Source organism: Oncorhynchus keta, chromosome 5 (assembly GCF_023373465.1).
Source record: "Oncorhynchus keta strain PuntledgeMale-10-30-2019 chromosome 5, Oket_V2, whole genome shotgun sequence".
NCBI lineage: Eukaryota > Metazoa > Chordata > Actinopteri > Salmoniformes > Salmonidae > Oncorhynchus > Oncorhynchus keta.
Window position 1 is genome coordinate 7,149,420 of NC_068425.1, and position 26,227 is coordinate 7,175,646.

At 42.1% G+C, this 26,227-nt stretch overlaps 1 protein-coding gene across 1 annotated transcript; it reads right to left on the bottom strand.

Annotated features, from left to right (window-relative positions):
- Positions 1-400: 400 nt before the first annotated feature.
- LOC118384772 (peptide YY) lies at positions 401-4,458 on the bottom strand. Its single transcript, XM_035771508.1, has 4 exons — positions 4,304-4,458; positions 3,441-3,628; positions 1,123-1,203; positions 401-847 (listed from the first exon to the last, which is right to left on the bottom strand). Exons 2-4 carry the CDS (start codon positions 3,626-3,628, stop codon positions 823-825), a joined length of 294 nt encoding a protein of 97 aa, XP_035627401.1. The 5' UTR covers positions 4,304-4,458; the 3' UTR covers positions 401-822.
- Between the last annotated feature and the right edge of the window lie 21,769 nt (positions 4,459-26,227).

The window sequence follows — 26,227 nt, forward strand, 5'->3', positions numbered from 1 at the left end:
ATATGTCGTCGGATTATACAAACTCCATTATAATATATGTATTTCAGAAAAACATTATTTACTCATTCAATCAGTGTTCACATTGTATTCACCCTGCACTCATGTTCATGCCTTACAGGAGTGACATCTACTGGACGAAGATAAGTATTACAGTTAAGAGGTATATCATCTGCATATTGATCGAGATGAGACATCAGCGTAAGGCAGAATGTACACAGCCTGATGTCCAGTACTTGCACCAGACACATGGTTTGGAAAGCTCCTCACGAAGGGGGTCTTACATTTTCAACTAGATTTAATGTCTTCTGCTCATCGACAAATGATTTTACATCCGAGAGATCGTTTTGAAACACCACCACAATAATGTTGACTGTAAGAATGAATGAGACATAATCATCCATTTTGTCATAGCCATCCATCAAACTTTAATCACACACAATGCATTTATACAGTACCAACCATAAAAGATCATTCTCTGTTATTAAGACACACAGCAGTGATGGTAACACATGATTATATCAATCATTATATATCTTGTATTCTATATCTTAATTCAATAATTCATTATGTACAACTGTCTTCATGTGAAGAAATGAGTCAGAGACTTCGTGTGAGAGAGAGAGAGAGAAGTCCGAGAGGGAGGGAAAGCGGGGGAAGGAAGGTTTGGTATTTCAGGTTGATTTTTTTTTACGTTGTCTTAAAGGTCTGTGATGGTCATTGGTTGTGGTCAGGGGTCAGAGGGGGAGGTGGTTGTGGGAGCACTGGTCGGCCTCCCCAGCTATTGGTGGACACCTGGGGAGAATGCCCAATGAGGACGAGGAATCACCACATGTAGGAGTCGTCATATCTGGAGAGGGAAAGGGGAAAGAGGGAGAGAGAGAGAGAAGGGAACAATGAGTCCTATGGGAATGAACATTTGGTTTAATCCTGGGCTACCCAAAGGCAGACCTACTAAAGGTTGTGCATGCCAGTCTTTTTCTGTACAGTAGGTGTATGTAGCCGATAGAGTGACAATTCTTTGACACGACACTATTGAAATAACCCCAGAAACAAAGAGATATCAGTCTTTGCACCTGCCGTTGAAATTGTATTGGAAATGTTTGATATCTTTGATGGACTGACCTTGATCTCTGGTCTCTCTCTGCATTGTTGCCAAACAGCAACTCTGACATCACTCCCTCCTGGGTGGACCTCTTACCGTACCTAGGAAAAAAATGAAAGGAAGAGAGAGAGAGAGAGAGCAAAGACTGTCAAACCACTCCACTCTCAGCATTCTGCAGGAGGATCCCGCTTCTCAATGACAGGTAGAACATTTTGCTGTCTGAATGTGTCTAAAGGTACCACGGTAGCTGTCTGAGGTGTGTGTCATGGGAGAGGGGTGATGGAATTATGTGTACATGTGTGAAACCTGAGAATGTCATCCCACAAACTCCCACAGACACCGGAGCCCCCCGACAAGGCCAATTAGTGTCAGAGCTCCTTTCCTCTGAAAGGATGCTGTTCGAGGCCTTTTCTTGCTCAACTACCAAAGATAATGAGGGTTTTTAATGGCACGATAATGTGGTCCTCTGTAGTAAGGTAGGTAATAGACTGAGACACTATGCTTGGATCATTCAGGCAAGATCTAATTGTTTTTCTTTTCGGTGTGTTTGTCTGTTGGTGTATAAGCATTCCCTGCACAGATTAATGTATGTACAAACAATCAATTTCTCTTTGAAATTGAAATTGGAAGTTGAATATCTCAGCGGGATTGGGCTGGAATTCCTTCCTCTGTGTGGAAAACGTTTTGAGTGGAAAATGTTAACTTTCCCATCATGCCACCTAACCTGGCATTCATAAACGTTTTGTTTTATTTAACTAGGCAAGTCAGTTAAAGAACAACTTCTTATTTACAATGACAGCTTGGGAACAGTGGGTTAACTGCCTTGTTCAGAACGACAGATTTTTACCTTGTCGGCTCAGGGATTTGATCTAGCAACCTTTCTAGTTATTGGCCCAACGCTCTAACCACTAGGCTACCTGCCGCACTTTCATAGCAGCTGTGCAATTTCACACTCCAATTCAACCCCACTCGGCACTCCAAAGTGATGCCAGTGAAGTGGAGGGAAGCATGATCAACCACGCCTTCTGAGAAAGTGAGGCAATCTCACCTTCTCCATAGACCGGCGGTTGTAACAAGATGTAAAAGGGAACCATCGTTGTCGGACCATGCTCTCATCTCTCCACTTAGAAACCGCTTTGTGAGGATGCAGAAGACAATATTACTGTTATGTATTTTGGATTCCAGGACAATCCGTGCTCTTGCTGCAGGCAAATCTTCTCTGCAGTTCAAATAGCATTTCCGAATGATCATTCATATTTGGCGTCAGGTAGCCTAACGGATAAGAGCTCTGGGCCAGTATCCAAAAGGTCACTGGTTTAAATCCCCAAGCCGACAAGGTGAAAAACCTGCCTATGTGCTCTTTGAGCAAGGCACTTCACCCGAATTGCACCTGGAAGTCACTCTGAATAGAGTGTCTGCTAAATGACTCAAATGTTAAATGTAGTCCGATGATTTATTACGACAGACGAGAAGAACAAACTCCACCAAATGCCATTCCTCTTGGACTTTATAGTTCTGATGTACACCATTCCAGTATATTATTGGTTATCATCCAAGCCGTTGCTATATTATGACAACTTAAATGTGGATGCTCTATGATAATGGATTGTAAAAGAGTAAACATTTTGCCCTCTAAGTTGAATGTAATTGGGTTGGATATATTTTCTTAAAGATCAATGGCCTATTTGAATATCATGAATACTATCAGGTGTGCCTGATTCAGTGCCATTTCAGCATAAGACATAGACCACCTATTCAAGCAGGCACATAGGGATCCATCATTTGATTTGGAGATTTCGCGTGGGTCTGTCTTCACAGGTTTGATTGCTATGGCATTATTTATATGGAGAGCCGAAAGCTTTTTGAGCCTAATGCCCTGTAATAAAATGTAGAAAATATATATCATGGTATATGGAGCATTAGGAGCGTGTGGCTAAAAATAAGAGCAGAAAACTCAGCGGTCACTGTCACAGTAGACTAACCTAGATCGGAATTCAAATGAAAAACAGTTCAATTTGCCATTAAAAAAACGAAGTGTGTGCTTTATAATAAGCCTAAAGGTTTTTGAGAGTGCCCTGCAATAAAATGTTGAAAATATATATAATGGTATATGGAGCATTAAGAGCTTGCGGCAAAAATAAAAGCAGAAAACTCAGCGGTCACTGTCACACTAGACTAACCTAGATCGGAATACAAATGAAAAACCGTTCCATATAAATCGAGGTATGTGGTTTATGATAACTTAATAGAAAAAAAATGTCCTTTGATGTTAGGACTAGGAAGAAAGATAACTTGAATAGAAAAGCTGCTACGTAGAGCGCGAGCACGGTCTGCTTACCTCTGTCTCGTGATCAGATTGATGTAGTGTCTGAGCGCGGTATAGTATTTGGCCAGCTCTTCAGGAGGCGCGTCTTCTCCAGGGTTCTCCGGTTTAGGTGGGTAGGCGTCCACGAAAGTTCCGAGACACACCAGCACGCACAACACCAAGGCGACCAAGACGGTCCAGGGTTTCAGTATAATGGCCATCTGTGGTCAGGAGAAGGGGGTTAGGGAGCACGTGATTGTTACATGTTAAAAAGCCTCAACGGAGCTAAATAATCTAGGCTAAATAGCCCACCAATCACTATTACACCAATTTCAAAGATGAGCAGGCATCCTAATAAGTAATAGGAATGAGTTTGAAAGGGAACAAGCAACAAGTATAACAGCAGAAATAATTGGTTAAAGTTGACCAATTATATTATATTTCCCATTTGAAACATGTATTCGCTATAATTCACTAGTTATTGGTAAAAGAGTGGGCTATTCAACATGGTCATGATGTATTATGCTATTGTCAAATATTTGCAACTGTTATAGGAATGCATGTTGTGCGTGCAGAAATCACGACTTCATTTGCGCAACTTTCGCGCCGTAGCTGTCCGTGGTTCTGAAAAGCCCTTTCTGGTATTTTCTAACATTTTCAAACCAATTCCAGTTGGGAAAACGATTCTCGCTGTAGGTTGCAACATGCAGATCTCTGCATAGGTGATCGGACCATTCCCGTTTTTTTTCAATGACGAACTGCACAAATAGCTACTCATTTTTTTAAATGTCCAAATATGCAAAGACATGTGAGCGTCCGCATCATGAAAGCTTTAAAAGTAATACAAGTAAAACCAGCAAACATTTAAAATTCACAAGACTAAAAGTTGTTCTTACTTTCAGAAGACTTGACGTGAGCTACAAGTAGTTAAGACAACGGGTGTCTTGTGTCCAGCAGTGTGGATTCTATTGCTTGGATTCTGCAATGTTCCTTTTTCAACTGGTGTCTTTGCAGCAAATCGCTGGTCTTTTGTTTCACTCCAACACAAGGGGGTTTATATACCCACCGTCGCCTCGTCCACCGGGTGAGAGGGGTGGCTGTGATGGTGAGAAGGGGGATGTGGGCGTAATACCGACGTCACCTGATGATTAACATATTACTAATGCATCACCCTAGTCGAACTATGTGGGTTTACGCAATTTTAATATCTGACTTATGCTATAAGGACACAAGGGCAATTTGGATCACACCAGTCCTATTGACAAACCAATGGAATGATGTCAAACCATTTGGACAGACGATGTCCAAAAAAAGCTAAATGGTATTAAGCTACAAACAGGCTAAATATTGCTAATCATTAGGCCTTTCCTCATTCTTTCACAAGTTCCAATGGATATCTTGATTAAAACAGCAACACCACATAGGGCCGGGCCTCGACATATAAGGATTACACTGATTCGACATCAGTGGGCTAAATACCTATTAATATAGCCTATTATTATTATTTACAAGGGACAAAACTCCCTATTGGTCAGAAAGTGAAAAAAAAGTCTGGCGGAGTAGCCTCATCCAATAACCACCAGGTGGCGCACAAGTTCCTATTGGTACAGTAATGCCCTTAAAGCCAATCGTTACAGGCTTAAATTCCATTTTCTGCATCTACATATCAATGTTGAGATTTGTTGCCATTTTGGTCCATTAATATTAGTATTTTCAAAAAGTAAACTTAAAAATGTAAAAAAGCTTGATGAAAAATTTGATTTTCTTAAGTTCATCATAGTACTGCCCTCAACATTTGTCTGAATTTGAACCCCTTAAAATGGACATGCATAAATAATTTGAAGGATAACTATATTAAATTACACATAATTACTAAGCCCATTTCATAGAGAATGTTACAAAACTGGAGTACATTTAGTGACTTTGAAGAAATGGTGATTGGGTCTAAATACTGTAGGCTTTTGGTAGTCGTAATTCAGTGGCTCACTTGTCTTTAAATGCCAATTCCTGAAAGTCAGACTCTTCCCACAGGCCAACAAAAATAATCAGTTCCAGAAGCATCTGTATTCACCAAATTGTCTGTGTTTATCCTTTGATCTATTTCCCAGACTGGCCCAGAGAGACTTATTGATATGTTATCCATTGTTTTTATTCTAGGTAACATTTTAAATGAAATAAAAAATGCTAAAACTGCATTTTCAATAGATAATCTTTAGTATTTTACAGATGGAAAGATGAAAAAAAGTATTTATTCACTATCTGCTCTGAACAAGTCGGGTCCTGGAGTGTCTTAACAAAATGGAACAAAAATATGTAGGCTGACTACATTCAGTGTCCAGAAATATGTATTTGCGCAGTTTGCAAATATGTGCACATTTAACAAGCATAAATTGCATGGTTTAATAACATCAGAAAAAAAAGTTATATATATATATTTTTTATGTGTCTTCATTCAACTGTTAATAGTTGATTGTGATATGATTAAGAGAAATAGGCTGCACTTTCCATATGAGCTCCACTTTCCATATGAGCTCCACTTTCCATACGAGCTCCACTTTCCATACGAGCTCCACTTTCCATACGAGCTACACTTTCCATATGAGCTCCACTTTCCATACGAGCTCCACTTTCCATACGAGCTCCACTTTCCATACGAGCTACACTTTCCATACGAGCTACACTTTCCATACGAGCTACACTTTCCATACGAGCTACACTTTCCATACGAGCTACACTTTCCATACGAGCTACACTTTCCATACGAGCTACACTTTCCATACGAGCTACACTTTCCATACGAGCTACACTTTCCATACGAGCTACACTTTCCATACGAGCTACACTTTCCATACGAGCTACACTTTCTACAGGGCTACCTGTGTTTTATATCCATCTTTTATTAACATAAATAATCAAGTTCATTTCATTATTCAGCTGCTACGGGTTATAACAACATATCTTCAATTAGCTATAATTAGACTTGATTAGAATCCATTTCCTGGAAACAAAGTGTTAATAATTGGATATTCATTGTTCCCTTTTCTAGGTTCACAATAATTCATGGCACTGCAAATTATTTGCAGGTGATTTGGAGAGGAGAAGATGCGGGAGTCGGGGTGAATCAGAAATCAAACACAGTTTTCCACGGGATTATAAAACTCACGGACTGTTTGCCGTCCTGGCCGAATCAATGTCTTCCATCAATTACTGGCTAAGACTATGAGTGAGTAATTATCGGACCAATCAAGAGACGCATTCGATAACTTACTCAGGTCAGTGTGCATCAAGGGTGGACTAGGAGTATACAAGTCATATATTTTATCACAGGTGAAGAGGGCTGTATTTGTGCAAAGAACCGCATTTACAATGCATATGTATGTCGGAATATGAGCAGAGATGTGTGAAATCATCACCACGGGCTAAGCATTTAAAATACAGTCAACACACAACCTGAATACACATGTTAGCAATGGGAATGATTAGGTCTATTTTCAATAAGCCAGAGGCCAGATTTTATTCCAGGAAAAAAATCCATATGAGTGTTCGTCAGTCAGTGTATGACACTGAATCAAAAAACACCAGTTGCACAGAAGTATCTCTAAGGGCCCAGAGGCTTTCCCCTCCTTTCCTCCCGTTTGCTCTCTGCCCCTCTCCCCTATTTGACACTTCCTCTTGATTGACTATGACCATTCTCTCCCCTTTCTGTTGTTGTTGATTCACTCAACTCCCCCACCCGGCCATAACCCATGAGACGTCAAATGGATCAAAATAACTTCATGGCTCATGCCCTCTCCCCGTATACAAGGGCCCCTTCCGAAAAGACGGCCAAAGCGTCTGACGTGGCTCCACAGGAGACGTCAGTGGCTTTCACATCCATACTGATCCTCCTCTGCCTATCATCACACACACAGATCGCGTCCGTCACAACTCCTCGTGGTGTGAGCTAGTCATAAAGGCCCCAAGAGACTAACACCAACCTAACCTCCATCTCAATATCCCACTGTTTACAGTTTAACTCAATGAGAGATGGAGGGTAAGCAGTGTGTGAGAAGAAGGGACACATTTGATCGGGAGGAGAAAGCGAGATAGAGAAAGAGATAAACAATCCACGTCTTCTTGTTGTCCTTATTACGTGTCAAGTGGCTTGCAAATTAAGATCCAATTAGGTACTAATTGCTTTGATCTCAAACACATCAAGTATCAAGTTGCTCTCTCTAAAAAGCAAGAGAGGCAGATTACATGAATGAATTTGGTGTGCGTGCTGTAATATAGCTGTGTCTCATTTTAAGAGGAATAGAGCAATCTAATCCACATAGTGTTACCATTAGCAACAACTGCATCATGACTTTGTGAATAATCTAATCAGTGAACACACACACACACGCACTCGCACGCACACACACACACACACACACACACACACACACACACACACACACACACACACACACACACACACACACACACACACACACACACACACACACACACACGCACACTAAAAGATCAGATGTATTCCAAAGGTGGCTGTCTATTCCCATGCTTTGAAATGTCACCCTAAAATTGTCTGCTCCAAAAATAAATAAATATCAATCTTCCAGCTTATTCCGGCTACAAAAAAAGAGATGAAAAAGGCATACGTGCCATTATGGGACAACACTGCTGGTGTGACGAGAGAGAGAAAACAAAACATCACAGACAATGTCTGGCAAAAGGCTGACGGACAGTACCATTACCTTTGACTCTGGAGTGTCAAAAAATGTTAAGAGGTCTTCACAGTGGCATTCATCAGTCAATATTACTACACTCAAGAGTTATCAATGTGCCTTGCTAGACATTAGATGGCATGACCACCATGTCACATAAATAGCTTGAATAACAATGATTTCAATGTATTTTTTCCTACAACCTTCAATGAGCTTGTGGGTGCAAAAACACCAATTCAAGCGTCTGGTGAAATCAGACACTTTTACTTACCTCAGTCGACAAACTGATTACTTACTAGAGACGTCATTAAACACAGTACCTCGAGATAAGACAACTCGTAAGTCTAACCTACTGCAGGAACATGAGATTGTCATTAGTGATGAAGGGAGGAGAGTTTGATTCTTATAAAGTAAATGTGTTACGGTTAGAAAACTGAACATAATACTAACGGGTTATTATGAGAAGAACATTCTCGCATATCATATTGGAGGTATGAACTCAGTTATGAAGCGTACAATTCAGACATGCTAATGCAATTATGAATAAATTGATGAGATATAGCAATATTGTGCAATTGTATCCTGGTCAGTAATTCTAAAGTAATGTCATTTCTTTATGTATTTTTCATTATAATGCATTAACATGATCTTCAGAGTAAGAACGGTGGCATGGCCTCTACTTTTCTAGGAATTTGACATTTTTACCAACTCTTTCCACCACTTTCAAATACTTGCCTATAAGGATGCTATCCATGGGACATTCATTGACCACAAGGGGTTGTTTCATGTTGGTCAATGGTTTTGTCGCATGATGGTCCCAAGGGAACATTCTCTGGGGAACTTTTGTCTAAATCCCTAGTTACCAGGAGTCACGGAGGACCATGTCAGGACTTTTCAGGACGTTGTCAAACATTAATTTTACTAGTCATTAGTACGGTGCTTAATGGTCCCAAGGGAACGTCCCTGCAAACAAAAATTTGCCGTTAGGATGTCCCGGGAACATCACAAAATGGTCACCTGAAGTGGTCAGTATGTTGTGTCATGGTCCCCTGGAGGTTTTTTGTCTAGTTCCCGTTTTGTCCCTGGGACGTCCCTGGGGACATTTTTAGGACTGTCTTGGGACTTTGAGTCATGGTCCCCTGGAGGTTTTTGTCACATAATGGCCCCAGATGTCCCAAACCGTTATGTAAGGGCTAAACGCAGACATTCTGTACATTACGTTGAAAATAATGGATGACGCAGGTGTACGAGGCAGAGTCAAGTCCCTTTTGCGGAGTTCATTTCAAGGTCATTTACAGAACGGAGGCGTTTATCGCTCGTATACTACAGTTACCAAATAAAACAGTATTGTTTATATTTTGATTTTTATAAGCAAATTCATACTTTGTCATATTTTGGTTGCTAGAGACGGGACCCAGTCGTTCTTTCAGTGGCAACGTTCTTAACCCTTGCTTGCTGCTAGCTAACCAACGAGCTACAGCTACACAGTCAGGACCTCTGCAGCCAGAATAACAGCAAAGTTGATGCTGTTGCATTTGCTTAAAGCTGTTTATTCCACTTATACACAGTTGCCATAGAAAACAATACTCTAAGCACACATTTACGTGTAGAAATACAATTGTTCTGTTGATATTTTCATTTATGTAAGCAAGTACATACTTCGTCATCTTTCGGTTGCTAGAGACGCAGCCCAGTCGCTCGTTAGATTCGTTTGATATTTATGGACGTGACCCAGTCTTTCGTTCTTTATGTTCCGTTGCAATGCTCGCTGGCAAAGTTATTGTCCTTCGCTTGCTAGCTAGCCAGCTAGCTATGGCTAACGCAGTCATGACCTCTGCTGCCAGAATAACAGCAAAGTAGCTGTTTTCTATTGACATTAATTTCCACTCACATTTAGTTTTCAAAAGTGGAGATTTGTATAAACCTTGCTGTCTGTCTCTCCAACATTTGCAACATTGTTTCAATATTCAAATTCAATCTCCAACTGTCCCATTGTAATGAACGTGCTGGGGTCGGGGGTCGGGACGCAGGCTGCGTTTCTCAGCCAAGTGAATTATCACTTTTATACAACGGGTTACCAACATATTCAAATAATGATTGACAGATGTTAATTAAAAACATTATTTTGAGGAATTTATTCATACTAATTCATCCTTCCAAAAGATATAGTCCCGAAACAAATCTAGGGATGCTACCCAAGCCGGCTGGTCGTTCGTTCTATTGGTTCGGTTCCCAGTCATTCAGTCTTTTTATTCTGTGTCTATGGACACAACCCTGTTGTTCGTTCTAAATGTTCCATTGCCATACTGGTTGGCAACATTCTTATCTCTAGCTTGCTAGCTAGCCAACTACGTCAAACATTGCAGACAGAATAACAACAGTAGATACATTTGTTTAAGCTGTTTTCTAGTGACATTTATTTTGATACATCCATAACAATGAGATAATGAGGCACGATTTTACCTGGCATAGAAAATGTGCTCTCTAGTCAGGACACTGTTGTTCAGACTACAAACTTGCTGCACTTCATTTCATTTGACCTTTTTTCAATTTACATTTCTTTGTATATATCCATAAAAATGTATGATTTCAACTTGAAGCCGGTGTTTGGAGGATATATTGACACGGTTTGCCAGCCCTTGACTTCATCTTGGGCCTAACAACACCCGTGACAATATATCCTCCAAACACCAGCTTCTCGGGCATGATCACTTAATTAAGGTAAGTGTTACACTGTTCAGCTAAAGTTGTGTACAAGTCTTTAATCAATGGCAATACAATTACACTTAGTATTGACTTGTCAGTATGACCCCATTTGGGGTATGCTGATCTTTCTGCTGCGCCACAAAGACTGTCGAATTTCAGCAGTCCCCTATGCATTCATAAAAGACATCTCGGCACTTAACCAAAGTAAACGTGCACATGGTCCTCTTTTGCTATCAGTTCATCTGACTAGTCTGTCGTCATTGATGTCATTTACTTATTTCAGCAATTTGAGTTTGGATTTCTAGTACAGTTGTCTAACGTTGGTGGGCCATTTTATCCTGGTTTAATATCATTCCTGAATCACTATGATAAAATTATTATCGTTTTTTTGTTTGTTGAGTGTATGTTTAACAGAGCTGAGATTTACAAAGTGTAGGAATACAGGTGAAATCAGTTATGATGGCATAGAAGGAAGAATAGCATGCCGTGAACCAAAAGGATGTGAGTTCAAATCCCTGCAACCCAAGAGGATGTGAGGTCAAATTGAAGAATAATTACTGTAAGAATTAACATGTGCAATTATGTGTGTCAAATATGTATGAAGTTGAATACACTGTATGAATGAAATTCTATTTTCGTGTCCAATTGGCAACCCATCCCTTATGGCATTAATTGACACATAAACAAACATTACAATAATTCGCTATGATAATTCAATGACCATTCTTCTATATGCTAAAAGCAGTGTGTGAGGGGCTATCCTTAACATTGCCAAAACACAAAGAGCCATGATGGATTAGTGCTTCACCAATCATAGCCATGATGGGCTTGGCAACACTAACAAGGGGTGTGTGTAATGGAACTAGGGTGTGATCAGTTGACGTCCCTGGAACAAGCCGGGTAGGCCTACTAGGCAAAAACGTCCAGGGAACCATGACACCACATCCTAAGAATGTCCTCAGGGACTTTGCCGAGACAAACCAGGAACTAGACAAAAACCACCAGAGGACCATGAAATAATGTCACATGAACGTCCTAAAAATGTCATCGGGGACCATGACACAACATCCTGAGCACTTTAGGTGACCATTTCATGATGTTCTGGGGACGTCCTAACAACACATTATTGTTAGCAGGGTAGTTTCCATGCAATTCTTCCAAAAGGAAAATCATTCAATGTAAAAAATGTATTTTTTTCTAGTGGGCAGCACTGCCTTTGACAACACCAGGGGATCCATCTTTCCTGGAAAAAGAGTATGAAAATACAGACATCTCATCACCATACAAATCCCATTATCCTTGCCTCTCTCTGGCTCTCAATATCAAAACATATCTGCGTAATGATTAAGTACCTTATAGTGATTGTTTTCAATTAAAATGGTAAAATATAAAAGTAAAAATAGCTTCTTAGCAAATAGAAACTTTTCAAGCAAGAATTTTGATGTCAACAGTCAGGCCAATACTCCATCCCACAAAAACAAGCTGCAATTTCAAAACAGCTCTTACACTAAAAGGGCATTATCATAATGATCATAATTCCAACCTCATAGTGTGGGAATATATATAAAACACAGGCAAATCACGTTTTTGATTGCACTGGGCCTTTATTCCATTTCTTTAAGCTGTGTATGTGTGTGTCTGTGTGTGTCCGTGTCCGTGGGTGCGTATGTGTGAGTCCGTGCGCACCTGTGTGTGTGAGCAGTGGCCCCTAAACCACTGAATTTGAGTGGTAGTGAATCAGCTTTGTGTAACATTGTTACGGCTGAGATGTAGTGCGTCCCTCTACAGACGAACACTGTCAGTCAGCCAGACCCAGCTGCTGGCCTAGACACCTGCACACAGACACACAGACGGACACCCCTGGAGACAAAGAGACAGACAGACACCCCCAGACAGATACCATTGGCTGGCCCACACACACACACACACACACACACACACACACACACACACACACACACACACACACACACACACACACACACACACACACACACACACACACACACACACACACACCTGACACACCAGGAGACAAACAGACAGACAGACGCGTGTGTGTGTGTGTCATTTAAAACTCTACTATACGGACACAAGTCCAGCTGACCCAGACTCTCATTGTGAAATTTGTTCTGTGGCATGCCAACTGTAAGGCTAGGACATCCATACCTGACCCCCGCACCCCCACAACACTATGACCTATACGTTCTCCCCACCATCATCCTATTGTCAACACACGTAGGACCCCCCTTCTACCAAGCCAAGATTACATGTGGCCACTCCAATCTATATGTATGAGCAAACATGTGTGTGTTTGTGTGCGGAAGCTCTACATGTGTATAGAGGCTGTTTGGACAAGGCTATGCGCCTCAGTTCCTTCCTCAAACACGTCTTGAGCTAATGTGTTTCTGAAAGGGCAATTACAATTGAGACCACTGAGAAGAGGGGATGTTTGTGATTTCTCGCCAGTGACTCTTGGGCTGAGTAAATGTTCCCGGAACTATTCTAGGGACATCTGATGTTCACTATGGGATGGGATATGTAGTCACGCTGTTGTTGTGTCTTTACTATACACGGTTGTATATGGATGACCCTTAGCCTATATTGCCACTGCTCAACTCCACCCATGACGTGTTGGATCATTTATATGTAACTTACCTCCATTCAATAATTGCATTGATTTTAATCTCACTATTATTTTCCCAGGTTGACTGAGAACACATTCTCATTTACAGCAACGAACTTGGGAATAGTTACAGGGGAGAGGAGGGAGGATGAATGAGCCAATTGGCTCAAATAGGGATTCAGTTGCCCGGGAATAATCATTTGTCTTGGTCAAGCTGCGATGCACAATGCTTATTTTGTACACCTCAGTGATTGTTCCCAGTAGCTTTACTTGCTGGCCTGAATTGGCATCCCCAGCCCACACCTTGCCGACTGCGTTGAAGGTTCACCTCAGAGGGACGGTTCAGAGCCCACTATCCGCCGTGTCCAGCCTTCATGCGGGGGTGGTGCAGAGAGAGAGAGGCACCATGAGACTGCTACGGATCCAGTCTGGGCTTTGATCAGAGCTGACAGCTCTCCCCCCTCTCCAAGGGTCTCAGTTGCGTCTAGCACCTGCTGCCTGTGCACTAACCAGTCCAGCAGTGGTGACCCAAACTCAACACTTTCATAATCACAGCCAGGAACTTGATGTGGGCAGGTAGTACTGCATCATGCATGTAACCTGTGTGCATGATGGTGGTGGTCTTTGCAAAAACGTAAGTGCGTTGACGTGTGCTTGTGTTTGATTTCCCCCTGTCCATCTTCTGTCATCCCAATGCGCCGTGTATAGAGTTGTGATAAGTCGAATTTGAAAAAGACCGTTCTTACCAGCTTCTAGAATCATTTGGAATGGAGGGAGTTCTCAGAGTTGCTAAGTATACTTTGGGAAGCAGAGCCAACTGGGTAGTTGGTAGAACCTCGGTTCTGTACGTAAGCGCCTTTAGAACGGAGCCTTTGCACCTTCAGGGCAGACCGCTCCAACCACGAAATTTTCCACATCAGGGCCAAGTTTAATTGAGCAAACACCCTCTCCTCCAGCAGCCTGTGCAGCATTACATAACCAGCAGTGAACAGGCCCAGGTGGTGTCACCCTCTTAGTCTTCCCCTCTAATGGAAGGGAAAATTATGTTAAAACAACATTAGGCTCACTCGCGGTGGACATCAGATCGGAGGGTGCCACGCCTGGGCCCTGCACTAGGCACGCACTGAGCAAAGAGTGGGCCAGACCGAACGGAACCGCTCCTGTCAAAACCAGACTGTAAAGACAACAATATGACACACATTAATAGAGGGAGCAGTGCCAATCTGGTTCCCGGTGATATCTGATAGTACATTTGTTCTCTATCTCTGGCGCTTGGAAGTATTAAGCAGCGCCGAGGATATGTCAGGCATGGCTGATGGTGTGATAGGCGCTAGGCTGCGTCGAGGCTGCGTCTGACTGTTTTGACAGGTTGCTTGATGTTCGTGTTGATGTCAAACGGGACGTTGGCAAAAGGTCATCACAAATGGAGGTACCAAACAGACTAGCAGAGAACCTTTCCGCTATTGGAGATAACAAGAAGCAGCTTTCATTCTTACATGTGATTGTCATTGCCTCGTTTAATCAATTTCTGTATCCAGCTTGTCCAGGAATTAGTCAAAAAGTCTGTCTGTATGTAAAAATGCACCAAGACAGCGATCATAGCATGGGCCTACAAGCAAGGAAAACACTCAACTTCCTTAATAACACAAATGAAATCTGCCATGTAGGCTTCAAATCTACCGTGACCTCGCAAATTTCTCAATGTCAACATGGCATTATTAGGAGACATCCAAAGACCTTGATAGACTGAACGACTTGAATCATGTGGTTGAGCTGTGCCATTGTGCATTATGGAAGTAACAGTGCAAATTGGCATTTATTTGAGTAGTATAACTACAGACAATGCGGCTAGATATGCGGTTGAAGAGGGCAGAGAAAAGGTCATACTCCGATCAAATGCCAACAAATCTGGTCAAATCTGTATCAAAACTATATTTACATGTTATAAAAATTGCTTCTCAAATATGATAGTCGGGACATTATGTTAAAAGCTCACCCTAATCAGTTCTCTGATGCCCGAAGTTACTCAATCGGTCACAGATTTCTGTGTTATCGGTTCATTCTTATCTAACAACATGACAGGTTTTACAGTTTTATCAGCAGGATGTTTGGTTTGACCAATGCTCCAGGTCAGCCAGAATAACTTAGATGGGCAGAACTTTAACGTTTAGGCAATTGCACTTAATACGCATCTCTTCCCTTTTTTTAGACAGGAAACAGGCATTTGATCCCGGGTCTTATCTTCTAAGTGAGGGGTCCAGAGCACTCTAGGAAAGCACTGCTTGTTTAAACTCCAGTGTTTGTCTATGGGATGGCCGATAAGCTACCCACTGATAGTGTCATTCAACAGAGCCAAGGCAAGCAAACAACAGTTGGAAGACTGCCCAATGGCCACGATATACAGATAATGCACAACTACCAGGTGTACAGGGTTATAAAGTTGGATAGATACTACGGTAGGTACTTCAATGCAGTACATTGATATTTGGGGGGTGTATTGTGGCACGTAACCACAAATGCAACCATTGATTTTGAGTTAAAAGTGTAAACACAAGCTTTATTTTCAATTGTGTAATTGTGGCTATTCTGAATATGAGAGAAATTTAATTTAATTTAATCCACACATAGTGTTGGTTTATACATTTGGTTAAAGCTCCAGCCGTGACATACAATAGATGTGAATAAGTGGCCGATCACTGAAGGGATAGGAATCACGTCAAGATTTTAGCTTAGGCTACAACAGAGAAAGCAATGTAGATGTGAGAGCGACAAGGCTCAGTAGGCAGATCATTTCTTAACCCAGGGAATATACCACATCTGCTTGGCTTCCCAGGCCGTATTTTAATATATTTACTCAATTCACACACACACACACAAAAAGGAAGTGAACAGATCAATGGCTGCATATGAAACGTCAAGGCACTACTGGTGTCACTTCTGTCCAAGGGGAATTTCTTTATTTGACCAGAGAGAACAGTGTACGTAAACCACCCGGTGTCTTTTACGGTTTGACAGAACATTTGGTCAAAAAATATTTAGTCGTACAATTTTGCATCTGCTCTCGTAGCGTTTTGTCCATTGTTTTGTGCGATATAAAGAGGTCCTCTAGAAATAGTAGAATTGCCCGTTTGATTGATCTCTCTCTTAGATGTGCCGTATCTATCTTTGCCTCCAGATCTGTCTTTCGTGATGGATATTACAGTTGGCGAGCTACTCAGCTTACTGAGGCTAAGCCTGGTCAATAAAAGACTTCATACTGTCAGGGTCTCAAAGGCAATAAGGAAGATGTCATCCAGAGGAACCCGTACAGCACATATTATGGTCTGTGAAGAAAGTTGTGTCGTTTTGAACAAAACATGATGAACACCTGCTCTTTCCAAGACATGGACTGACCAGGAGACTTCAGGTGGAAGTTATGATCCCTTATTGATGTCACTTGTTAAATCCACTTCAAATCTGTATAGATGAAAGGGGAGGAGACAGGTTAAATAAATAAAGCCTCGAGACAATTGAGACATGGGATGTGTGTGTGTGTGTGTGTGTGTGTGTGTGTGTGTGTGTGTGTGCCATTCAGAGGGTGAATGGGCAAGACACAAGATTGAAGTGCCTTTGAACAGGGTATGGTAGTAGGTGCCAGGCGCACCGGTTCGTGTCAAGAACTGCAACGCTGCTGGGCTTTTCACGCTCAACAGTGTCCCGTGTGGTCCCCCCGCCCAATGGGCATCCAGCCAACTTCACACAACTGTGGAACGCTTTCGACACCTTGCAGAGTCCATGCCCTGATGGATTGAGGCTCTTCTCAGGGCAAAAGGATTTGGGGTGGGATTGCAACTCAATATTAGGAAGGTGTTCTTAATGTTTTGTACACAGTGTACTGTATATTCCCATATGTCAAAATCAAAATGACATTCAAATATCCCTAAGAAATGAATTCACACGTTATGCCCATTTGTTTACAACTTTATCAAAGCCTAAAGCCTGCCACACGAGACAGCTGTCACTGTCAGTGAAGGCATGTATAGTATATCTGCATGTTTATGTGCCACAGAATCAGTAGGAAATTTCACTCAACAACGATTGAAGCAGGGACTCAGTGATGTGGTATGAACTCCACAAGGGATTCCGCTAGCAGACCAAGACGGCTTCACAAACAGCTGTGAAAGAAAGGAAACAACAAGAGAACTGCAATCACGTCAGGCCAGTGAACAACACCATTCCATACCTGAAAAATACATAGCATTTCTTCATGATTTCATGTTCATTATTGCTGTGACAGTTTACCATGGTTAGGACAGGAGCAAATACTTGGTTTGCTCATGGGTCGCAAATGTCTCACAAAAGTGACACATCTAAATTGAAAGTGTCATCGAGGTATTGTAACAAGGTAATGTTAATGGCTGGCAATTTCCACTAATCGGAGGAATTGTTTGGAGTGGAAGGAGGCAGAGAAAGGGGGTTTGCCAAATGGCCACTTTGTAGTCATTGCATGTGTCCCGAAAGAAACGTTTGTACTCTGTCACCTGTACTTTGTTATTATGAAAGGTGACTTATCATGGTTATGACAGTTTTCCGTGGCTTTTAGGATACACAATACAAGTGAAACATTACTGGAAATCCACAGGGCTGCATTGGCTCTTCAGGGGCTTACCAGGAGTTCTATGTTGAGAAGGCGAGGTGTGAAAGGAGGGGGTTGACCACCGGGCAGACTCAGGACATACATTTTTATCTTCCTCCTAACATTTCATCCATTTTGTCAGTGCTAGGGGGAGGTTGGAAAGATGGGAGTGTGTTTCTGACGGTGGAGGTTGGAAAGATGGGAGTGCTTTTTTGACGGAATCAACAGAGCTCATTTCGACCATTAATCCACCTTTTGGAATGAAGCATCTGTTGTCTCTTTACCTTAGGACAGGGAGGGTGAGGGGTCTGTTAAGCAGTGAGGAACGGACATAACACAGATTATTGAGACATAGACAATACTCGTATCCTCAAGGTATCATTTTTAGAAGATTTTTTGAACAGCTAGCTTCTAGCGTTTAACAAGTCTGTCTTGTCGCATTAAATTATATTGCTCTTATTTGAAACATCTATCAAATAATGGCAGAAATACAGCTAGGCCTATTAAAAAGTGACTGATGCCCTCATTTTGTTGTTTTATTCAAAACTGACCAAGAGGCTCACAGCCACGAGCATCAACAAGCCACAAGCAAAATGGCCACCACTGTTATTGCAGCAGTTTGTCTCAGACACAAAATGGTCGGCCCAGAAGCCCAGAGAGGGGCTGGAAACACTAGCGGCATTTAATAACCCACACAAGCATGTGGGTGACCGATGATGAAGGTAGTGATGAAGACACCTCGGTGACTTGTCGGCACGAAGGCACAGCCTGATGATTTGAACACGATTTACGGCACTGTCCGAATGTATGGCCGTATGTTTACACACCACGGGAGTGAGCACACCTTCGCCCGTGGCTTCCTCCGGGGCGGGACATTCCCACGGAGCTCCATACTGGCGCCCTCAGAGACGTGAAGGCTGATGAAACTTGTGTTGAATACCTAGGATAGGATAAGTAATCCTTCTCACCACCCCCCCCTTTTAAGATTTAGATGCACTATTGTAAAGTGACTGTTCCACTGGATGTCATAAGGTGAATGCACCAATTTGTAAGTCGCTCTGGATAAGAGCGTCTGCTAAATGACTTAAATGTAAATGTAAATGTAATGACTTGTGGTGAATGTAACTCTATAAATTTAAGTGTCACGTTTGGATCCTTTCAATAGCTCATAAAGAGCTGCACATCTTCACTGTACTATACGTGTAATGGATTTCTCTTCACGGAGCTGCTAAACTAAACTGGTCGCCGGACCGTGGTCAGCTTTAAGCTGCACAGATGTGCGCACCTATCGTTTAGATTGATGGGAGGAGGGTGGATGGCCTTTACTACTATAGCCCATAAAAAAATACATTGAATATCACATTCACAAATGGCCAAAAAGACAGTCAGAAAATAAGTCATAAGGACTAAGGTTTGAGAGTGTCTGTCCTATATCTAGGTGATATCAGAAAGCTCAGGAAAGAAAAAAAAACATTGTGGGGACATATTCAACCCCTTATTTTTGTTGCCACAAAACTACCTCCGGACTTCCACTCGTTTGTACGGGTTACCTTCAGAACGAGTCTTGTGACATTTGTGTCGTGCCTCATGGTTTGACAAACACCGCTGTAACTCGGCCACCTACCATTGCAAATGCGAACGGCCGACGTAGGAGGATGCGGTGGATTGAGATGCAGCCCAATGCAAAAATTACTTCAATCATAGCCATGGTATAAAAGGGATAATCAACTCATGTCGGTATGCGTTCTCTGGAAAATAATGCAACTCCCGTGGACCTTCCACATCGTTTGTTATTTTCCATAGAATCCATACCGCCATGAGTTGATTATCCCTTACATACACCACAGCTTTCAGACAATCAGCATTCAGGGCTCAAACCCCCCAGTTTGTAACTAGGTTTAGAGAATGCGTGTGAAGTTTTACGCCTTTCGTTATAGCCTATTGTTTCCTGGCCAGCGGAGTGCTGCTAATTCAACGATGAGGGTTATTGAAATGGAGTTCGCCCTAGGTAGGGTAAAAAGTTGATGGTTGCTTCATTCATAGGGAAGTTGTTTTGCACATTTCCTGGGTATACTTTGTATATGCCATAGTAAAGGTGCATGAGTTACTTTGAAGACCGATGGTATGTACATCTTTGATAATTGTATTCTTATTGCATATGCCTGTAATGTATCTTAGTTTCTTTTCAATTGGATTCATACTGACGTCCTCATAATTCACTGTATTCTTTGTTTTGTTGTTATGGAATAATGTTAATATAATTTAGGTTACACTACACATCGAAATGATTTGGTTCCACCTTGACATCCCTGCTCTAATTTGGCTTCATTAATTCATGCTAGAACTTTGATGGCTAGAATCGGCTCAGTATTTGGACATTATTAATTGCATAACAGTGAAAGATATGTGATATTATAGTCTCTGAGGCGGATGCAACGATTAGCTATCTTGAAGGAGCCATCAGAGGGCCTTTGGCATTTTATTCACATGATCATGGAGTCACATTTAATTATTATTACGATAGAATTCCTCCTACAGTCGTTTGGTCATCCTCAGAATATTTTCATCCATAACTACATATGTTATTTTAATTGCTGTGCTGTGATGGATCTGATTTCATGTGTGGTTTGATTCTGATGCATCAGCACTCAAACCACAAAAGGAAAAACCAACGAGCCAGAGATGTAAAAAAAAATACTTAATTTAATTCCAACTTGAAAGTATACAAAAAGTATTATTATATATATATTATTATATTACAAAAAGTATTGTTGCAAAGTACAATAAGTGCAACAACAAAAAATCAAATGTTCGGCCTCTATAACAGCAGTGTCGTAGTACAGATTAGGTGGAGAAACACGCTTTGTGACATTTTCTTAGAGCCAATATATAATGCATTGGCACGTTTTGTATCATTTTGAACACAGGACATCTACTTTGTGCATAACACAAGTAATTTTCTCAACAATTGTTTACAGACAGATGATTTCACTTATAATTCACAGTATCACAATTCCAGTGGTTCAGAAGTTTACATACACTAAGTTGACTGTGCCGTTAAACAGCGTGGAAAATCCCAGAAAATGATGTCATGGCTTTAGAAGCTTCTGAAAGGCTAATTGACATCATTTGTGTCAATTGGAGGTGCACCTGTAGATGTATTTCAAGGCCTACCTTCAAACTCAGTGCCTCTGCTTGACATCATGTAAAAATCAAAAGAAATCAGCCAAGACCTCAGAAAGAAATTGTAGACCTCCACATGTCTGATTCATCCTTGGGAGCAATTTCCAAACACCTGAAGGTACCACATTCATCTGTACAAGCAAGATTAAACACCACGGGACCATGCAGCCATCATACTGCTCAGGAAGGAGACGCGTTCTGTCTCCGAGAGATGAATGTACTTTGGTGCGAAAAGTGTAAATCAATCCCAGAACAACATCAAAGGACATTGTGAAGATGCTGGAGGAAATAGGTACAAAAGTATCTATAGTCGTGGCCAAAAGTTTTGAGAATGACACAAATATTCATTTTCTCTAAGTCTGCTGCTTCAGTTGGTATGATGGCAATTTGCATATACTCCAGAATGTTATGAAGAGTGATCAGATGAACTGCAATTAATTGCAAAGTCCCTCTTTGCCATGCAAATGAACTGAATCCCCCAAAAACATTTCCACTGCATTTCAGCCCTGCCAAAAAAGGACCAGCTGACATCTTGTCAGTGATTCTCTCGTTAACACAGGTGTTCACGTGGACAAGGCTGGAGATCACTGTCCTGCTGATTGAGTTCGAATAACAGACTGGAAGCTTCAAAGGGAGGGTGGTGCTTGGAATCCTTGTTCTTCCTCTGTTAATCATGGTTACATGCAAAGTGCCGTCATCATTGCTTTGCACAAAAAGTGGCTTCACAAGCAAGGATATTACTTCCAGTAAGATTGCACCTAAATCAACCATTTATCGTATCATCAAGAACTTCAAGGAGAGCGGTTCAATTGTTGTGAAGAAGGCTTCTGTGCGCCCATAAAGTCCAGCAAGTGCCAGGACTGTCTCCTAAAGTTGATTTAGCCTCGGGATCGGGGCACCACCAGTACAGAGCTTGCTCAGGAGTGGCAGCAGGCAGTTGTGAGTGCATCTGCATGCACAGTGAGGCAAAGACTTTTGGAGGGTGGCCTGGTGTCAAGAAGGGCAGCAAAGAAGCCACTTCTCTCCAGGATAAACATCAGGGACAGACTGATATTCTGCAAAAGGTACAGGGATTGGACTGCTGAGGACTGGGGTAGTCATTTTCTATGATGAATCGGCTTTCCGATTGTTTGGGGCATCCGGAAAAAGCTTCTCAGCCAAGGGAGTGGGCTCACTCACAATTTTGTGTAAGAACACAGCCATGAATAAAGAATGGTACCAACACATCCTCCGAGAGCAACTTCTCCCAACCATCCAGGAACAGTTTGGTGACGAACAATGCCTTTTGCAGCATGATGGAGCACCTTGCTATAAGGCAAAAGTCATAACTAAGTGGCTCAGGGAACAAAACATTGATATTTTGGGTCCATGGCCAAGTAACTCCCCAGACCTTAATCCCATTGAGAACTTGTGGTCAATCTTCAAGAGGCGGGTGGACGAACAAAAACCCACAAATTCTGACAAACTCCAAGCATTGATTATGCAAGAATGAGCTGCCGTCAGTCAGGATGTGGCCCAGAAGTTAATTGACAGCATGCCAGGGCGGATTGCAGAGGTATTGAAAAAGAAGGGTCAACACTGCAAATATTGACTCTTTGCATCAACTTAATGTAATTGTCAATAAAAGCCTTTGACACTTATGCAATGCTTGTAATTATACTTCAGTATTCCATAGTAACATTTGACAAAAATATCTAACGACACTGAGGCAGTAGACTTAGTGAAAATAAATTTTTGTGTCATTCTCAACTTTTGGCCACGACTGTATATTCACAGTAAAACGAGTCATATATCGACATAACCTGAAAGGCCGCTCAGAAAGGAAGATGCCACTGCTCCAAAACTGCCATAAAAAATCCAGACTAAGGGTTGCAACTGCACATGGAGACGAAGATCGTACTTTTTGGAGAAATGTCCTCTGGTCTGATGAAACAAAAATAGAACTCTTTGGCCATAATGACCATCATCATGTTTGGAGGAAAAATGGGGAGGCTTGCAAGCCAAAGAACACCATCCCAACCGTGAAGCACGGGTGTGGTAGCATTTTTATTGTATTTATTTATTTCACCTTTATTTAACCAGGTAGGCAAGTTGAGAACAAATTCTCATTTACAATTGCGACCTGGCCAAGATAAAGCAAAGCAGTTCGAGACATACAACGACACAGAGTTACACATGGAGTAAAACAAACATACAGTCAATAATACAGTATAAACAAGTCTATATACGATGTGAGCAAATGAGGTGAGATAAGGGAGGTAAAGGCAAAAAAAGGCCATGGTGGCAAAGTAAATACAATATAGCAAGTAAAACACTGGAATGGTAGATTTGCAATGGAAGACTGTGGAAAGTAGAAATAAAAATAATGGGGTGCAAAGGAGCAAAATTAATGAATTAATTAAATACAGTAGGGAAAGAGGTAGTTGTTTGGGCTAAATTATAGGTGGGCTATGTACAGGTGCAGTAATCTGTGAGCGGTGCTTTGGTGCTTAAAGCTAGTGAGGGAGATAAGTGTTTCCAGTTTCAGAGATTTTTGTAGTTCGTTCCAGTCATTGTCAGCAGAGAAATGGAAGGAGAGGCGGCCAAAGAAAGAATTGGTTTTGGGGGTGACAAGAGAGATATACCTGCTGGAGCGCATGCTACAGGTGGGAGATGCTATGGTGACCAGCGAGCTGAGATAAATGGGGACTTTACCTAGCAGGGTCTTGTAGATGACATGGAGCCAGTGGGTTTGGCGACGAGTATGAAGCGAGGGCCAGCCAACGAGAGTGTACAGGTCGCAATGGTGGGTAGTATATGGGGCTTTGGTGACAAAACGGATTGCACTGTGATAGACTGCATCCAAGTTGTTGAGTAGGGTATTGGAGGCTATTTTGTAAATGACATCGCCAAAGTCGAGGATTGGTAGGATAGTCAGTTTTACAAGGGTGGGTTTGGCAGCATGAGTGAAGGATGCTTTGTTGCGAAATAGGAAGCCAATTCTAGATTTAACTTTGGATTGGAGATATTTGATATGGGTCTGGAAGGAGAGTTTACAGTCTAACCAGAAACCTAGGTATTTGTAGTTGTCCACGTATTCTAAGTCAGAGCCGTCCAGAGTAATGATGTTGGACAGGCGGGTAGGTGCAGGTAGCGATCGGTTGAAGAGCATGCATTTAGTTTTACTTGTATTTAAGAGCAATTGGAGGCCACGGAAGGAGAGTTGTATGGCATTGAAGCTTGCCTGGAGGGTTGTTAACACAGTGTCCAAAGAAGGGCCAGAAGTATACAGAATGGTGTCGTCTGCTTAGAGGTGGATCAGAGACTCACCAGCAGCAAGAGCGACCTCATTGATGCATACAGAGAAGAGAGTCGGTCCAAGAATTGAACCCTGTGGCACCCCCTTAGAGACTGCCAGAGGTCCGGACAGCAGACCCTCCGATTTGACAGACTGAACTCTATCAGAGAAGTAGTTGGTGAACCAGGCGAGGCAATCATTTGAGAAACCAAGGCTGTAGAGTCTGCCGATGAGGATGTGGTGATTGACAGAGTCGAAAGCCTTGGCCAGATCAATGAATATGGCTGCACAGTAATGTTTCTTATCGATGGCGGTTAAGATATCGTTTAGGACCTTGAGCATGGCTGAGGTGCATCCATGACCAGCTCTGAAACCAGATTGCATAGCAGAGAAGGTATGGTGAGATTCAAAATGGTCGGTAATCTGTTTGTTGACTTGGTAGGATAGATATAGGTCTGTAGCAGTTTGGGTCAAGAGTGTCCCCCCCTTTGAAGAGGGGGATGACCGCAGCTGCTTTCCAATCTTTGGGAATCTCAGACGACACGAAAGAGAGGTTGAACAGGCTAGTAATAGGAGTGGCAACAATTTCGGCAGATCATTTTAGATAGAAAGGGTCCAGATTGTCTAGCCCGGCTGATTTGTAGGGGTCCAGATTTTGCAGCTCTTTCAGAACATCAGCTGAACGGATTTGGGAGAAGGAGAAATGGGGAAGGCTTGGGCGAGTTGCTGTGGGGGGTGCAGTGCTGTTGACCGGGGTAGGAGTAGCCAGGTGGAAAGCATGGCCAGCCGTAGAAAAATGCTTATTGAAATTCTCAATTATGGTGGATTTATCAGTGGTGACAGTGTTTCCTATCTTCAGTGCAGTGGGCAGCTGGGAGGAGGTGTTCTTATTCTCCATGGACTTTACAGTGTCCCAGAACTTTTTGAGTTAGTGTTGCAGGAAGCAAATTTCTGCTTGAAAAATTTATCAGCTAGCCTTGGCTTTTCTAACTGCCTGTGTATAATGGTTTCTAGCTTCCCTGAACAGCTGCATATCACGGGGGCTGTTCGATGCTAATGCAGAACGCCATAGGATGTTTTTGTGTTGGTTAAGGGCAGTCAGGTCTGGGGAGAACCAAGGGCTATATCTGTTCCTGGTTCTACATTTCGTGAATGGGGCATGTTTATTTAAGATGGTTAGGAAGGCATTTTAAAAAATATCCAGGCATACCCCGGCCAGGTCGATTAGAAAGGCCTGCTCGCTGAAGTGTTTCAGGGAGCGTTTTACAGTGATGAGTGGAGGTCGTTTGACCGCTGACCCATTACGGATGCAGGCAATGAGGCAGTGATCGCTGAGATCTTGGTTGAAGACAGCAGAGGTGTATTTAGATGGCAAGTTGGTTTGGATGATATCTATGAGGGTGCCCGTGTTTAAGGCTTTGGGGAGGTACCTGGTAGGTTCATTGATAATTTGTGTGAGATTGAGGGCATCAAGTTTAGATTGTAGGATGGCTGGGGTGATAAGCATGTTCCAGTTTAGGTCGCCTAGCAGCACGAGCTCTGAAGATAGATGGGGGGCAATCAGTTCACATATGGTGTCCAGAGCACAGCTGGGGGCAGAGGGTGGTCTATAGCAGGCGGCAACGGTGAGAGACTTGTTTTTAGAGAGGTGGATTTTTAAAAGTAGAAGTTCAAATTGTTTGGGTAATTGTTTGGGTACAGACCTGG